Raw genomic sequence first — 17026 nt, forward strand, 5'->3', positions numbered from 1 at the left:
CTTCAAATGGGATGACATCACTGGAGGCAAAGCCACACAGAGCGTATTCCTTCGGATGGGATTAGGATTTTGCAATGAAAAAACAAAAAGAGAATATCAACTAAAAGGTTTTTTTTTTTTTTTTTTTTTTTTTTTTTTTTACTGTTCAGCTCCACATTCTCAACGTCTATTGTTGCTCCGTCCGGGGGTTTCACGTGTGACTTGTCGAGCATATGGTTTGCTCGTCTGAATTCTTTGGCCCGATGCGGAGAGAGCTATCTCAGTGGGATTCCCTAAAAGTCTCTACTCACATTCCCACTTCTTCCTCTTCCCTCCTGTTCTTTCCGAGTGTAAGCGTCTTCCCCCCCTCAGGCCGAAGCATATTTCAATATTTCACCTCCCACCCGTACTGACTGAGCTCCTACGCACTCCTAAAGAGGGGGCATCCCTGAATCTTAAAAAGTCTTACATTTATGCATCTAAAATTAAGGTCTTAAGAAATGTCTTAAATTCACTTTAAAAGTTAAGTATGGTCTTAAATTTTTGTTGTGGCAGGGCTATTTACTCATTCATTCTCAATAAAGTTTTCTGTCAGGCAAACATCTTCATTATTTTCTGTGACAAAGTTTTTTTAGGCTACCGCTAGCTAGCTGCTAACAGGGTTGGGCAATAAATCAATAATATGTATTGCAATACACGTGATCAAAATCAATAGGTAGTACGTCTGATAGGACATTCACTGAACTCTGATTCAGAAACGTTTAATTGCTGACGATTAGCAGTCGATGATGCTGCAGCTGTTTCTGTGAAACTGGAGGTTGCCAGTGCCGTTATTTTTGGAGTAAAACCTTGTTTTAAAAAAAAGGGGGTCCTGTCTGTTGGATGACTGACAGTTGAATGGGCACAGATGCCGCCTGAGAAGAGAACAGACTTGTTTTAAAGATGCAACAAAGGCTCTTGGGGTTTCACACTGGCCCCACTGTGTGGTGTGGCCTGAAAAGGCTCGAGGTCTCTCCTTTTTTGTATGCTTCTTAGTCTGACTGTAGTCCACAGATGAGGGGGGTTGTCTTTGGATCTTTGTTGGTTAATTGAAGAAGATTTCCCTGCAGCTGGGCTGGGGCTTTCTGTAGACGCACAGGACCTGACGATCAAGGAAGTTTTAATGTGGTCTGCGCTAGCTCTGGGTGCATTCATGTGGTCTCAGTCAGAGCTGGGTGGTTTTTTTTTGTTTTTTTTAACAGTGGCTGTATGGAAGTGATTTGAGTTCATCTGGGTGTTCAGACAGGATACGTCGTAAATACGCCATGATTAGCTACATGTGGTGAGAGGGGCCTCAGTGTGGAGATGCATTTTAAGGGCAACATTTCTCCATTTTCTTTTCTCTTTTGCTTTGAGAAGAAACGTGCAAAAGTAAACAAAATGATCTCGAGCGACGAGGGGGGAGCGTTGAAGAAAAAAATGACGGTGGGAAGCTGAAGCTGTTATGGCGCATAATTGGTAAACATTTGGTTTCTCTCCCGCTGAGAGCCTCCTGACAATTTAAATAGTTTCGGCAATTAATTGACTTGCCGGAGTTTGGGTTTGGTGTTGGTTCAGCTGCGCCACGGCGATGACTAAGCTTTCCGCTCTCGGTCCTCCTTCAGAGGGATTGCTCCCTGGCCCGAACATTTGTCCAGACTTCACCTCTGGCAGAACGTTCCACCGTTTGAAGCTCACTTTTAATCATAAAGGAGAGGTGTAGTGCTTGTGTTACTCAGCGACATGCCAGAAACGTCATAACGCTGGGTGGCTTACAGCTTTAGCCTGTCCCTCTGTGTAAACAGTAGCCGATGAGCTAGCTGAGTGGATGGCTTGTGTGGTTTAGGGAGGCCAGCCAACCAGATCATCAACGCGTCATTACGTCTGCTTTGTTGTAGCAATTTCAGAACCATCTGATTGGAAGGAGAGCGTACACGTAGCAATACAGATCTAATTATTTTGTTTTATCCTTTTCGATTACGCACTAACTTTGTCATGGTGTCTTTAATGGAATCCCAGTAAAATATTTGTGGTTGCACCCAGACATAAAAAGTGTGAGAACTTTTGCAAAGTGATGTATATCGACTTATAGTTCCAGGACAGATTGGTTTCTGGTCATCTAATAATTCAACAAGCTGTAAAAATTAGGGATGCACGGGATGGCGGTTTTCAATTTGGGCGGTTGCCCAGGGGAGCATCAGAAAAGGGTGGGGTACCAAAAAACTAGAAAATACAATAATTGTCTGTCGTACCCTGATAGTTGTATGCATGTGTGTTGGAGTACGTTTCCCTTAGGTGCTGTTGAGAACTGGAAGACTGCATTACCTGTTTTCTGCTTTCATTTTGATGGGTTGGAGTTCAACAGAAGGAGGGGCTCGTTCTGGGCACCATTCCTGCAGGAATCTGGTTCTTGTGACGTATCGGCATCAACGTCGGTATCGGATAATTTTTGAAAACATCAGTTTAATTAGTTAAACTGGGCCAATATTAGCAACCAGTGTGTTTGTTTCCTCCTTGTTGCTTTTTTTTTTTTTTTGGAAGGGAGAGGAATGGCTGTATATGGTATCAGTAAATATCGGTTATCGACCACAACGGCAGCATTGATATTGAACGGCGATATCGGCCCAAATTTTCAAATCGGTGCTTTCCTTTTTAAAAATGCAATAATCTATGAAGAAATGCATTTAATTGTTATTTAATCACTAATCACTTAACTTAAATACCTTCAGTCTGCACTGATAAATTAAAGCTGTGTTTGGACTGCCATTGCTGTGCAATCTCTAAAAAGCTTGCTTCTATTTCCAGAGCCTATGTGAAGTATTTCAAAATAACTATAATTAACCACAAAGAAGCAACCCTTAACTTGCGACAAACCTTCATATTCAACACCTGACAGAAACCTTTGATTGTGCGTCTGAACCGGACCAAATCTACAAGTAGAAGACATCATCCGTCTCTCATTGCAATGAAAAGACAAAGTTCTGTGTAACCTCTTTGAAAATCAATTCTGAATAAAGTTGCTTCGCCTCCAGTCAGAGGGACAGAGTGTGTTTTATGTAAAGGTCCATCGTCCTTCTGTTGGGTTTGAGTGAGACCGTCTTCAGAGGCCGGTTCTGTCAACCTGGCTGTGGTTTTTAACGGGTCAGAATTGGATTAGTGGTGAATGTGAGGGAAGGGAACTTCCACTGATGGCTTAATGGATATTCGGCTCCTGGCTTTACTTCTATCTTCCCTGCCTCACTGTCTGCGTAATCCTGCTGTGGCTTTGCCCCCCGTTTTGGTCCCATTTCTTAAACTAGAAATCCCTTTGAAGTTGGGCCTGTCGCAATTAGCAATAAATCCATTAATCGCATAACAAATGACAGCATGATTTATTGTTTTTCTCTTTTCTCTTTTTCTACCAAAAACTCAGTGACTAAAGTCTTCAATCTGGTGCGTTGGTCTCAACTAGCCCCCTATTTTTAAATTAATTTTGTTTACAGAGACTTCTTATTTCATTTTATTTATTGTTTCTGTTGTTTTCTTTATTCATTCAGGATATATCTAGTGTTAAATGTTCATTAGAATTTAAAGAGAATTAATCTCTGGCATTGTCATACCATAACCATTTTACTACGTCTCAAAACAACATTATCATTTATCGCAATAATTTCTGGGACAAAATTAAAACATTTATCATGACTGCCTATTTGAAGTTGCACTCTGTTTAGTCCTGATTGTGATAGAGTAGGGGTGTCCAAACTTTTTGTTACATCAGTCAAAATTGTTGAGTATTCATGGGGTAAGAAAAAAAACCCTAAAATCAAGCTAATAGTTGTCCAGTTTTTATTTGTAGGACATTTTTTTGTATATCCACAACGTTGAAATGTTTTTTTTTTTTCGTGTTTTGCTGTATTAAACCTTTTAGTTTCCAAAGTCTTTTAGGCTCACTTGAACTAATTTACTGCCAATTATAAGAACAGGATTTCTGTTTCTTGCGTTCAGAAGCGCTTGGTACATTTAGCTGAGTTTAACGCGTTCAGTAAAAGCTGATTCGTGTGCAACAAAGTGGGGTTTCCAGAAACGGTTTCTGGATAGACGTGGTTCGAGCCTTTTATACAGGCTTGTTTGTGAAAAGGCTTTGTGTTGTGGTTAACAACATAAAATGATGTCTGTAATAATTATTAATCTGGTTAAAAACAAAAAGTTTAATTCTTGAACAAAAAAAAAAATCTGACCAAAGGCCACAGATGGTTATTTCCACTCACTCATTTTCTTTTTCTTTGCAAAATACTAATACTTTTTTGACATATTTTCCTTTTTTGTGACATTACCACAACAAACTATCACTTATTGGTGCAGAACTCTGAAGTGGAAAAGGAAATTTCTAAAAACATTTCTAAAAATGTGACATGTCTGAATTTTTCTCATTCTACTCTGACGCCGCCAAATAAAATCCAGCCAGATGCCTTTACGTGAAACACGGTGGTGGCAGCACCATGCCGGGAGGATGGAACTAAATCTGCAGTGCATCAGACTGAGCGCTGACTTACCTTTCATAAGAACAAACAAACTACAAACATGCATCCGTCTATACAACGGAACGGTTTGATCAAACTACATCTATTTATTACACCGAACCGATGGCTTCTTCCTAAAACCTGATAGACATGAAGCCATTTTGCAAGGAGCAATGGGGGAAAATTGTCTGTCTTTTGAACTCCTTTCAAAAAACCTGCAGCTTTTCCAAAGTATCGATTTATGTGGCTGGTTACAAGAGCATGCCGCACTTTTTAGATTGTTTAAGGAAAAGAACAACATTGTGCGAGTATGGATCAGCAAACAGGGATTTGCTCAGGCTCTGCATCTTACTATATCCTTCCAGGGTTAACTCTGTATAACATATGGAAGGTCCTCCAGTCTGCCGTGTTACGGACTGAGGGGTCGTTGATGCAAACACAACAAGACGCCAACAGCTGTATGTTTGGATTCGCACAAGATCGCATTTCAAATGGAAGCTCTGCTCAAATGGAGCAAATCCACAACAGGATTGTAAAAAAAAGAAAAGAAAAGAAAAACAGATTAAACGCACTGTAACCTCCCCCCACCACCACCACCACCGCCGCACATGGCGGTTGTTACTCATCCACTTGAATATCGGTTTCTCTATGAGAGCGAGTTTCATTATGTGTAACCGTCTGGTTGATAAAAGTTGCGGTTTGCTCCACAGGAAGACGGTAATGAAGCTAACCTGCAGATCAAAGCTGAAACAGGAGTGCCTGATGATTCACCTCTCGGGCAGCTTCTTCTGCAGACACTGTTATCAGTCTTATTGGGAAACGCTGGTTCCGGTGTGTCTGACAGAGCTACAATAGATGTGGGAATGATGGTCGTTTTCCTCTTTCTTTCATTTTTAATAAACCAGATGTTGGAATTTTCCATTTTATTTTTGACTGAAATAAATTTATCATCCATCCAAAAGTCAAAGATTTGTAATTGACGGCAAGAATTTTAACTTTGGACAGATGTCAATGTGCTGGCTACTAAGTGCCTCTTTGAAGTGTTTAATGTCAGCCAAACACCTTAAATTTGGGTTTCTATGTAACAGACCAGTGGTGGGCATACGCCTGCTATTAATCTGCTAATGCGCTAATAGAGCCAATTTTTGTTTTAGCTCTTTCGCTAACTTTGACAWCTTTTATCGCACTTAGCTACCCTTAAGAAATCAAACAAACTAATATACTTGGCTGTTTTGTAAGCTTTCTGTTGAACAGTTCGACATCTGTGCTGAAGTTTTGCTCATTGCTGCGTTATGTTATGAATTCTTCAAGTAGTTAGATGTTTGTATTGATACTCTCATTTTGAAGTGGATGAAGACTACTTATACGGCAATCCCATTTCTTCTCTTTTTCCCAATAACTTTATTTCAAACAAAAAACAAAAAGGAACAAAATAAAACATGGAAAATAGTGAACAAGATACAAATACAATATCTAAGGACATTATAGAACRTGCAAAGTAAAATATATCAAAATTACATTCTGCTCAAATAATGTCTTTAAAGGGGACATGTAATTTGAATTGAAGTTRGCGCTTTAGCACTACCTTCTGCTAAATCCCATGTTGGTGTAGYAGAACTAAAYTTTTTAGTTTGCAGTGCCCATCATTGTAATAGACCAATGSAAATTAGATCCAMGATTTGAAATGAATGGGAAAGTATACATTGTTTTAAACAACCTTTTCAAATAAACTAAACTGTATTGGTTCAAGAAGCACATTTTTCTTCAAGCGTACCTGTAAACCCTTCAGGTATTTGCACATCTAGAAACTGGGATTTTTACCGATTCCTCCAAAAAAAATTCTAGCTCAATCAAATTGGAGAACATCTMATTAATTTTTAAGTATTGACACAGATGCTCAATTATACTAAGTGGGGGAAGTTGAATGTCCTTTGATTTAAAGCAATGCATTATATAAGTAGGGTATTTGTCCTACTCTGCCCTAGTCTCAAGTCTTTCGCTGCCTTCAACCGACTTTCTTAGGGTTTCCCTCAACACCTCTACTTACACCAAGGTAGGGTAGAGTGGCCTCTTTGGGTGGGGAATGAGGTCTTGAGACTGGGGCAAATGGAGGAGTTTAAGTACCTTGGGGTCTTGTTCATGATTGATAAGAAATGGTGTGGTGTGGGGTTGCAGAGATTCGGAGGCTGTACCGGTCTGTCGTGGTGAAGAGAGAGCTAAACCAAAAGGCGAAGCTCTCGGATTTACAGATCGATCTACGTTCCCATCCTCATCTACGGCCATCATCTTTGGCTAGTGTCCAAAAGATCAARATTGTGGATACAAGCGACCAAAATGAGTTCTCCGCAGGATGACGTGCAGGRGGGAGTATGTTTCTTGGCTGGCCTGGGAACGCTTTGGGATTCCCCTGGAGAATGGGAAAAGGGAAGTCTGAGGAAGTCGTGAGTCTTTCTACTTGGACTTCTTCCTCCGCAACCCAATACTGGATTAAGCAGAAGACAATGGCTGGAAGGATCTTTATGTTTTTCAAGATTTGTCAGAAATCTTGGGAACCAATCAAGTTCCCTCCCCTTTACTTTTGTTGCTTTTGTTTACTACGTCAGATCCCAATAAAACACATTGAAAGTTGTGGTGGCAGCATGACAAAATGTTCAGGCACCAAGAATACTTCCAGGGTATTTCATTTGGGCCGGTCATGCCACTTGCTAATGGTTGCTATATGGATGACTGAGCGCATTGTGAAGGCTGATTATTGCCTGCAACTACATGCAGCGTCATTCAGCTGTGCCTTTTGATCAAGGAACCACCCCCGTGAGTTAATTATGACAATTTAAGAGAACGCTTCACATCTCAAAGTACGATGACGAAGCGCTTTAGCAAATTGCACTGTAGCGTTTCGTGTCTGATTAATGCAAGTTGTTGGGAGTATTAGACGGTTGTCTAAGTTCCTTTATTGGCACGTCAGACAGCAGAAAACGGGGAAACGTGGCTGTGATGTAACAATAGCTCTATGGCCGAAACTTCCAAGGAAAGTTGGCGGGCAGGGAAGCAAAGTAGCAATTTTCTGGCAACGAAGAGGCAAGTGTGGCCATCCACCTCTACTAAACAGGATGGTGCTACTGCTCCCGCAGCTTGATCCTCTATCTTCCTCAATTACATCAGAGGGGACGAGGAGGCCAAGAAGCGAGGAAAGGCACGCAGCCGCCCACAACAGCCCTTGTCCCAGCCAGCGGTGCTCCGCTCCACTCGTTGTTTTCACTTCAGCCCCAGCCGTGATGGCACTGTGGAACACTTTACTCGCCTGGATGACTTTCTGTTGGACACGTTGAGTCGTACACAGTGGAAAGAGAGAGTGATGTAGTCTGCAGGGGTAACAGGAATGCCACTGCAGATTGCCATTGTGGCATAGTTTCCCACTTTTCGCAGCTGAAAACGGGGAGAGGAGTTATGCAATTACAGTGGACTGTATCTTGGAAGGAAAAGGTGACGTTAGATGGATGAAATGTTCTCACACTAAGAATGTAGCCAGCCTCTTTCCCCCCTCACATGTGTGGATATGTGTGTTGAGCTTCTCTTATGTTSCTGAACAGGTTTGTTAAAAGAATTTCGAGTTAACTGTATCTTATTGGAGTTGCGTTGCTATTGTGGTTCTTTGTACCTTGTCTTTGTTCATGGTCAGGTTTGGTTGCAGGGCAGGCTCAGTTTAACGTCACTGTTTTCTTCAGGTTCTTGGGTTACTGTGACTACATTTCTTTSGGCTTAAATCATTTTTAAAGTTAGTTTCCTGGCTGTTTTTATATAATAATCACTGTAATGTTATAGATGTATCCATCTTGTTGTGACGGACATAAAAAGTATATTTTGTGTGTCTTTAATTGTCTGATTGTTAGAAAACTCAGTGATATGCATCAAGAAAACTGATGTAATTATTAGAAATGCACCAATTATTTAACCAAAAGTTAAGAGTGAGACAATTTTCCCTTGATTGCCTGTAATCTATGATCAGCAGATCAACTACTAAAAATATTAATATTTTCTCCCCACTCATACGCCTCAACGTGTCCAACTCCTTGCATTTGCAACATAACTCTTATTTTTTCATCTTTTTTGTTCCATAGCTCATTAACAAAGAGCATATACTTTGATTTTTTTTTTCTAACAAAAGATTAAAAGTCGGATACATGTATTCATGCAAAATGAAGCTCATCATTCATTAGGCTATAAGCTTATAATGTGCTGCTGAATTTGAATTAAAGAATTTGCAAACCTTTTTTATTGCTAAAATGTCAGATTTTATTTATTTATTTTAAATTTCTCTATAAATTTGACATTTTCTGTATATTTTTTTGTTAATCGCCGAACATCAAATTAACCCAGGTGTGTTTATCACCCACTCGTTCCTTCTCAAATTCTCGATTCTTGACGAGATTGCTCTTTCGTTTCCTCACACCAGGCGCATGCAATGGTAATGGATCCATATCTGAATGAGACTGTTATTTTTAACTTGGAAAGTACAGTATTTTTTTTTCCTTGGTAACCCTTTTTTCTTCTATTTTTTTCCCCCTCAATAAAGATGATGTACTGGTGTATTCTGTTACTGCTGTTCCTTTTCTATTTGTCTAAGTCTTGGAAATTACGGCTCCGTAGAAAGTATTAAAGGATATTCCTGGCASTTCAGGATTCCATGATCACTTCGCTTCCAATGACTTAATAATATTTGTGTTATGTGACCGAAAGAAGTCTCGTCAGATTTGAATATTACATAAGTGGATTTGTTAAGGTTTAAGGAGCAGGCCAAGGGGATGTATTCCTGTGGTTGTAAGTCGGTGCGCAACTTTTGCAGACCTGGGTTTGGTTTCTGAAACTCCCCTCTTCTGCCTAGTTGCATTTTTCAATCATGAAGTTTGTCCCTGTAAGAATATTTTTTAAAAAGGCCACCTACTTCTGAAGGAAAATGGTCGTTAATGATTTACACAGCATATTTTGACAGTCAAGCCGTTCCCGTTTCTGTGACACGTCCAAACTAATTTCTAAGGGGGAAAAAAGTTTTATTGCCTGGAAAATATACTAATTAGCTCTGTCTGTATTTGATAGTTTCTGTATCTTTGACCTTATACATTAGGGGTATATCAGCTGAACAAATAAAAAATTATTTAAACAAATCTGGGCCGATTATTGGTACGCCTCTGGTAACATTAAAGTAATCGGGTGTACCAATAAGTTGATCGGCCRAATTTTCCCAAWTTTGAAAGACGGGTGATCSAGCGATATTTACATCTTATCCACCAATTTTATCTACCTCAAGTCAGAAAATGAGCCACTGYCCTCTTTAGCAACAGTTATCCCTGTTGCCCAACTTAGCAACTTTATTGCTATATTTAGTGACTTTTCAAACAAAAAAATCAATCCCAATCTTCAGGTCAGGCTTTTTAAAGATCAGTGATTGGCCAGTAAACTGCAATCGGATCACCCCAGAAAGTAGTGGAAGAGCTAGGCCTGGCCAGTAARCKTCACCGTGTTCCCGGTGTTTATTGGGATGAATAGCTTCATGTCTGCGAGCTCGTCATGCGTGGAAGCTCCAGAGCTCTCCTAATATTAGCCCCCATCTGCTGCGGCCCCGATGATAATGATCTACAGAGACCATGTGCAAGACTAAACACTGGAAACGGATCAGGAGACGCTTCAGACACCAGATGACACGAGATGAAGAGCAGCTCGACTGGTACGCTTGTCGGCAGCAACTTGGAAGTCCGCGCTCTCACCTTCACTCTCCTTTCAGGCGTCGCGTCCAAGAAAACGTCGGGGAAGGAGTGGAGAGGGGAAAAGGAAGCCCCTTTTGTTTGTGGAGTAACAATGTTGCGCGTGAGATGGGAGTCGAGTCGTTCAGACAAACAGGCAGACGAAAGGTTGGGGAGCGGGGGGGGGGAGTATGTTCCCGAAAGATGCCTCAGACTGTCTGGTGGTGCTGGGTCAGTGCGTACGACTGGAGGAACCAGGTGGACAGGAAAGGGAGGTTCAGCACACGGTCAACCTGAGCTAGAGGCCTGAATAGATTTGTTTAGGTTCACACAGAGTTACAGTTTCACGCGAGCAGACGAGTGGCTGGTTCTCTGAAGCGGCTCCTTCCTCTTGTTGAGCCGCGCTTCCATGTAGTTTAGACTCRGACATGGACGGGAATGRAGGGTTATTAGCAGCCAGTCGTGTTAGTTCCCACAACCCCACTTCCTCCTCCTCCTCCTCGWAGGCTCCGGCGTAATGGTTAACCACAGCACAGCTGAATAAAAGGAGTCCTTACTTCCCCRCAGTGCACAGTTCCTTTCCCATGATTTCTTCTTTTTTTTTTTTTTGTCGTAGCGGGTGTCAAAATGACTGCAAAAGTAGCAGTATTTGTTCGGATCACAGGAAATGAAAAAACTTTCTTACTTTCATCTTGACTCGATCGCTGATTGCTGCCATGGCGACGCTCCCCCTTCTCTCTCTCTCTCTGCCTGTCTCCCTTAGATGTCACGTGACGGTTCTCTCCCCAGGTGTTTGGCCTGCGCCTGGCAGCCTTCATTGATTCGTCCGCACAGTGAGACTCTTTGTGCGTCGGCCTGGGAGAAACTCTCTGCCCATCCTCTCCCCACAGGTGGGGACGTTAACTCCGGTCGCACTGTTGCTGCTGTCGCCAATCAGAAATAGCTTTTGATTAAAGGCGTCGAGGGAAGGAACTGCGTCAACCCGGGGCCGATCGTCGGCCGTTGGGTTCGCTTGGTTCTGCTTTCCCAGCTGTCCTCTGGGAAACTGTTCTGTTTGGACTCCGGTGTGAAAAGCCATGATGTGATTTAGTAAGGGAGAGAGTAGCAAATCCCCCCCTTTTTTAAGCTACTTATGGTTGTATTTCTGCTTTGCCGCTGACCATTTTCACGTTTGACAATATGCGATTGGTACCCAAAGCATTGTTTTGTTTTTGCTAACTTTTTTTCATTCTTGCCATTATGGTGAATGTCTTTAAGCAAAAAATAAATAAATAAAACTATTTTTCACTTTTGGTTTCATTGTGACTTCAAATATCTTTGCCACTCAGTGGTCTTCCTGTTGTCTGCGCCCCGCCATGACTCCCTCCCCATGTGCCCTCATCCCCATCCGTCCACGCTGCGAGCGGAATGAGAAACGCGGGCAGCACAGAGRTACCCTTCTCTCAGCTTTGCCTCAATACTTGCCGTCACTATGACAACAGAGGATTTTAGAGGGAGGAGTGGAGGGGTCTGGGGTGCACAGGGCATTTTGAATTGGCGTCTGCCTTTTTTTTTTTAGGTGGTAGCAGGGAAGAAAGTTACCCGTCTTGAGTGTAAAGGCATAAAGTGACCTTATTGTTTTGTACTGTAGTCATATTTGTCTTGTTTTGTAATCCAKGGGCTGCAATTTCTGGATGGAGAGCTTATGCTATAGAGCTGCACAGCATATCGAATCACATTTGTCATTGCCAAGGACTGTTCAGATACAATACTTGGCAGTATATATTATTTCAGGTGCTGTGCATTCATACAGTACTTGCCAACAGTATAACATAACACCTTAGTATCAATTTTGGGGACTAAGATAAGAAAAGTCCTGCAGAAAAATGTTGTCACTGCAATGAGGGCACACAAGAATAGCGAGGAAATATTGCTTAATCATCAGTCAATGTTATGATCACAACTAGCAGTGGTGCGCACACGTCTGCTAATGCGCTAATAGTGGAGCTAGTTTTTCATTTGGTGCGTTAGCCAACTTTGAAAACATTTACGTAGCGCACTTCCCCCATAAATAAATTTTTCTGGATAAATTCTAAAGTGCTAATTTACTTGCATGTTCTTTAAGCTTTCAGTTGAATAAAGTTTGACATCCGTGTTGAAGGTCTTGTTAGCCACTGTTAAGAATTTGTTGCTATATTTAGAGACTTTTCAGACTCAAAAAAAAAAAAATATAAATATCGGCCTTTATCGCATTCAGCAAGTTGGGCTTTTTAAAGACCTGTGATTAGTTCGAAAACTACAATCGGTGCACACATGATTATGCAGTGATTTTGTAAGTCAAGCWATCGCATTACTCTTTGATTAAAATTTGTTTAATTAATATTGTACTGTAACAATTATATTCCCCTCTGTGATAGTAATCTAGTGTGCTAATGACTGTAATTGTAAGTCGGTGCCATTTAGCTTGTTAGATTAACGGGAATAATTTTTCAACTAAAACCTGGGCRCTGCAGGTATCATCTAGCTGTTACCTTTAAGCTAATTGTGTAAAAAAAATCTTACTTCTGAAAGTAGTTTTTTGTAATTACTCCAATGCTAAATATTCATAATTGTTTTAACGGCTCTTTAGGGGCTTCCTTTCTGCTGAAGTCAACACTCTTGCATGTTTTACTGGTTTTTAGCTCTGTTACTCTGCCCCTTGTATGTTTTCATAAGGAGTTTATTTAGGTATAATTGTAGTGTTGCCTTCCTGCTGTGTGGCTAGCTTAGGGCTGCTAATGCACTCACAGGAGGGTCTGCATTTCTTCCCTCCACTTTAGTTTGATTTAGACTGAGGTGGCTGCTCTTTGGGTCTTCCATGTTTAATTGTCTTTTTTTTTTTAAGTGTCTTATGGTCTTGCCATTGGGGGTCGATTTCTGCATAGGAGTTGGGATTTGTCAAGCTAATTTTTGCTAAAATTCAACTACAATCAGCACCTGAATTATCTAGAATTTTTAGTAATCTTTATCTCGTCAGTGATTTGTGACTAAATCTACAACCTTCCACTGATTTCCACACCACCAATCATCTCAGACAAACGCAAGGCTTTAGCTCATTCCCTTATCTGTGTCAACAATGAATGAAATCAGTGGAGTCGGAGAGAAGAGCAAGGTGTCTGCAGCACCGAGTGCGCGACCGCACACTGTGGGCAAGTGCTCGCCTGCAGTTCGCGAGGAATGCGACAGAAAATGATGCATACCAGATGTTTGAGAAATGAGGTGGGTTTCACTGGAACGTAACACATTCCCAGGGATGTTTGTGGAAAGATTCTTCCTCATCTGACGAGCATGTTCTGCAACGCCGCCGCCGCCTCCCTGTCACCCCGCCACCCTTACCCCCCAACATGGCCGTGCAGCCCGCTTAGTCAACTGTTTATCCGTCTGCCTCCGTTTCTTTAATCTYGCTTGGGAGTTGCGCTTTAGTGCGATTTTTACACCGCTTGTGTGTAAATATTGACACGAGTGAAGTTGGTGATGTTTGTGGACACGGCCCTTTAAAAAGTATGAGAGCCAGCACTGTTTCAGTTCCAAGTTAAAGTGATTCAGAGTGACATTTGACATGGTGTTAGTGTCTGGGTATGTGTGACATGGAGCGCAGGGCCAGAGGAAAAGGCAGGAACTCATGACTGAGTAGCTTTAGCTTAAACTTGCAACTATGGGAATGTCTTTTGAGCATTTATGTCGGTAAAACAGGGGAGTCTTGCTTGAAACGTCTCCCTGACCCGTCTGTTGTGTTCCTTGATCTTTCTGATGCTGTTTGTTGACGAAGATTCTCTAACGAGGTTTTGAGGCCTTCACAGAACAGCTGGATTGTTGCTGAGATAAAAAGTTCACACAGGTAGACTCAATTTACCAGCTAAAACCCTGTCTCCATTGTCAAGTGTCACTCTGCGCAATCCCAATCCTCAAAGACCATTGTTCTGCAATCTCCCTGGTCCAAAATATTTCAATCAAATAGATGAACTACCTTGGGTTTGTCTTCAATGGGAAGGTGTTCCTCACTATGTTGGCGTGCATATGGACAGGAACGTGGGCAGATCTGTAGAAACATGGATGGGTGACACTCTGGTGATGTCACTTTGCGCAAGTACCCTACTCTCTGAAATCTCTTGGTATATKTGTTCATTGTGGATTGGCTCGTCCAATTGACGACGTTTGCGTTCTACTTGGGGAAGAACAGGTTAAAGCCGCTACCTTGGAGAAAAGGCTTTTATTATTTCTGTAGKCAGTTGGTTATGGGGTGAGCATTTATCATATCGTTTATCATTTATCGTGATATATTTCTTATAATTTTGATATATCGTTGTCTCGATAAATTCCAATTAATGTTGAAGAGGCCCCAAAAACTCTCTGTGGAACTTTATTGTAGGAATGATTCATTTTGCCGTTTTCTCCATTTTGTTCAATGAGTATAAATAAACGTCAATACATTTGAAAATATGATTAAATGCAGTTACTGTGTGTGGTTTAGTGATACAAATCATATAATAAACGAGTTTATTTTTGAAGAGCAGTATTTGTGTTTGTGGTTCAATAATTGCTGCGTCATGCAGTTTGAGTCATACAGTTACCTAAAAAAAAAATACATAGCTCTCATCGTCACTTTTATCATGATCACAATAGTACCCCAAAACATCGTTATAAAACTTTCTGTTCACATCGCTCACCCCTAGTTGGTCGCACTCAATTTTTTTTGTTGACATAAAGGTGCATTTTTCAGGTTTTATATCAGTAAAAAAAAATGTAGTTTTGCTACATTAATTAGTTTTAAAGGAGGTGTACATGATTCAACACTATTAACACCTGGTATTTATTCATTTTCTTCACCAAAAGTTAAGCAGGAGTGATGGCCTGCTAATCAGTTATCGAGCGACGGCGAGCAAAGTTTCAGAGCTACAGACGATAAATAATCCAACGTTATTACTGCCAACAACAGCTGGACTGTRAGAACCAGCTAATACAGCCTAAAAGCGGCAACATGTGTCTGGTATCATGTAGAGCTTACTGGTGAAAACAAGTGAAACGGCAGCGATTCGTGCCCCTGAATCATCCCAGCTGCAGGTTCAAGAGTTGCCGCGCAGATGCTACAATCGGGGAAAATCCTTTTCAGGGTTTCCCCYAGTGTTTTATAAGCCTGGCGGGCCACCAGGCTTTACTTGTGCCCCCACCAGGCTAAGCATTGCTTGTTTATTTTAAGTCTTTTTAAAATGTTTGCCATGTTTACCAATGTTTAAAATGTTGGTAAGGTATTAATTTTCCAATCTTGCCTCTCGCCCAAAAAGTTTGCTGGAGATAGGCACCAGCAACCCTCCCAACCCCACTAAGGGACAAGGGTGTAAAGAAAATGGATGTATGGATGGATTTTCCAATCTTTCAATAACACATAATTATTGATTGATATTTTCAAATTTCCTGTCRGCTTTAAACATTTCTTAACTCAAAAACTCAACGGGCTGCTAAACGAATGACTGCCCTGCCGCCCAGCCACCGGGCTTAGCACGTTTTCTGAGGGAAACCTTGCTTTTGTAGCGGCTCATCTTGTTTTTCCTTTGTTTTTTATTTTTACCATAGTTTCTGTCAATCTTAGGCGCTTTGGAGCCTTCCCAGTTTCAAAAGAATATGATTAAAGAAAACCACTTACTCAGTACTTCATAAGTCTGTGGTGACGCTTTCAGAATGCATCATCTCTTTAAAACTGGGAAATTCAGACGCGTTGATAAGCCAAACCACTTAGGTTTCTCAGTGGGACTTGAGGGGGGGAAAAAAAAAAAAAAACCTTTCCAGTGTTTCTGACTCACTGGCTGTAACTCTGAGCCCCAGACACCCAGGTGGTCGGTGAGCTTCCTCATCAATCCATATTTTACACTGGTGGGGGATGTTAGCAGCTCTGCTCCGTCACCTCGGCAACCGCTTCTACATTACTTACAGTAGAGGGGCAGGATCAAACTCTTTGCTGCAGGCTTGCTGGTTGTGATGGAGAACTGGAGAATGTAGATTTTTTTGTTTGTTTGTTTCTTCTTGTGAGAAAAAATTATTTAGTTGGAGCAAAAATAACCTCCTTTAATTACACAGTTTCATATYAATACAAATGAAAGCAATGCCAATGCTTTCATACTGGAACCTAATGAGTTTGATTTTTTTTTTTTCTTTCTCTTCTAGTCCTGTGTGCCAAAAACCTGGCAAAGAAAGACTTCTTCCGTAAGTAGCCAACTCCTGCAACTGCTTTGTTTAAACTTCTATGTTTGGATTTCTGTTTCATTCATCTCTTCGAGGTGTTGCCTTTTTAGACTTGTGGAGATTCGACATGAACACTGTAAAGTCGTCTCCGTCCTAGGAATGAGACGCTGAATTTTAAACTGTCTGGCGTAGACAATGACGGCTCTCCAGGGTCTACATATTTTTCCATTGTGTGGATCRCCTGTGTCCTACAGGGTTTTGTCTCTTTAAATTACATCATCTTAATTCTGATGTCGCATAAACAGGTGTTCCTCCTGCTAACTCTTGAAAATAAACTGATCTTTTTATGGCGGTAACATAATCTCACTCTCGAGGCACGACTTCCTCAAAATGCAGATGCTTTGAAAACCCTCAGTTTCTCGAGAAAAAAAAAAGATTAAAGAAAACTGCAGGCTTTAAATCTGTCCTGTTGCTCTCAAAATGCATCATCTCTGAGATTCAGATACACTGATATCCAAAGTTTGTCTGTTCCTGTTTGCTTCAGAATGGGTAAACCTTTAACTTCAGTAAAGTTACTGGGTTAAAGGTTGAAAAAAA

At 41.2% G+C, this 17026-nt stretch overlaps 1 protein-coding gene across 1 annotated transcript in view; it reads left to right on the forward strand.

Annotated features, from left to right (window-relative positions):
* smurf2 (SMAD specific E3 ubiquitin protein ligase 2) overlaps positions 1-17026 on the forward strand; it is a 59828-nt gene that overhangs the window by 5828 nt on the left and 36974 nt on the right. The window contains exon 2 of the mRNA XM_017306382.1: positions 16412-16450. Coding sequence (XP_017161871.1) covers positions 16412-16450 — 39 coding nt within the window. The remainder of the gene's footprint in view (positions 1-16411; positions 16451-17026) is intronic.

Source organism: Poecilia reticulata, linkage group LG8 (genome assembly GCF_000633615.1).
Source record: "Poecilia reticulata strain Guanapo linkage group LG8, Guppy_female_1.0+MT, whole genome shotgun sequence".
Classification (NCBI taxonomy): Eukaryota; Metazoa; Chordata; class Actinopteri; order Cyprinodontiformes; family Poeciliidae; genus Poecilia; species Poecilia reticulata.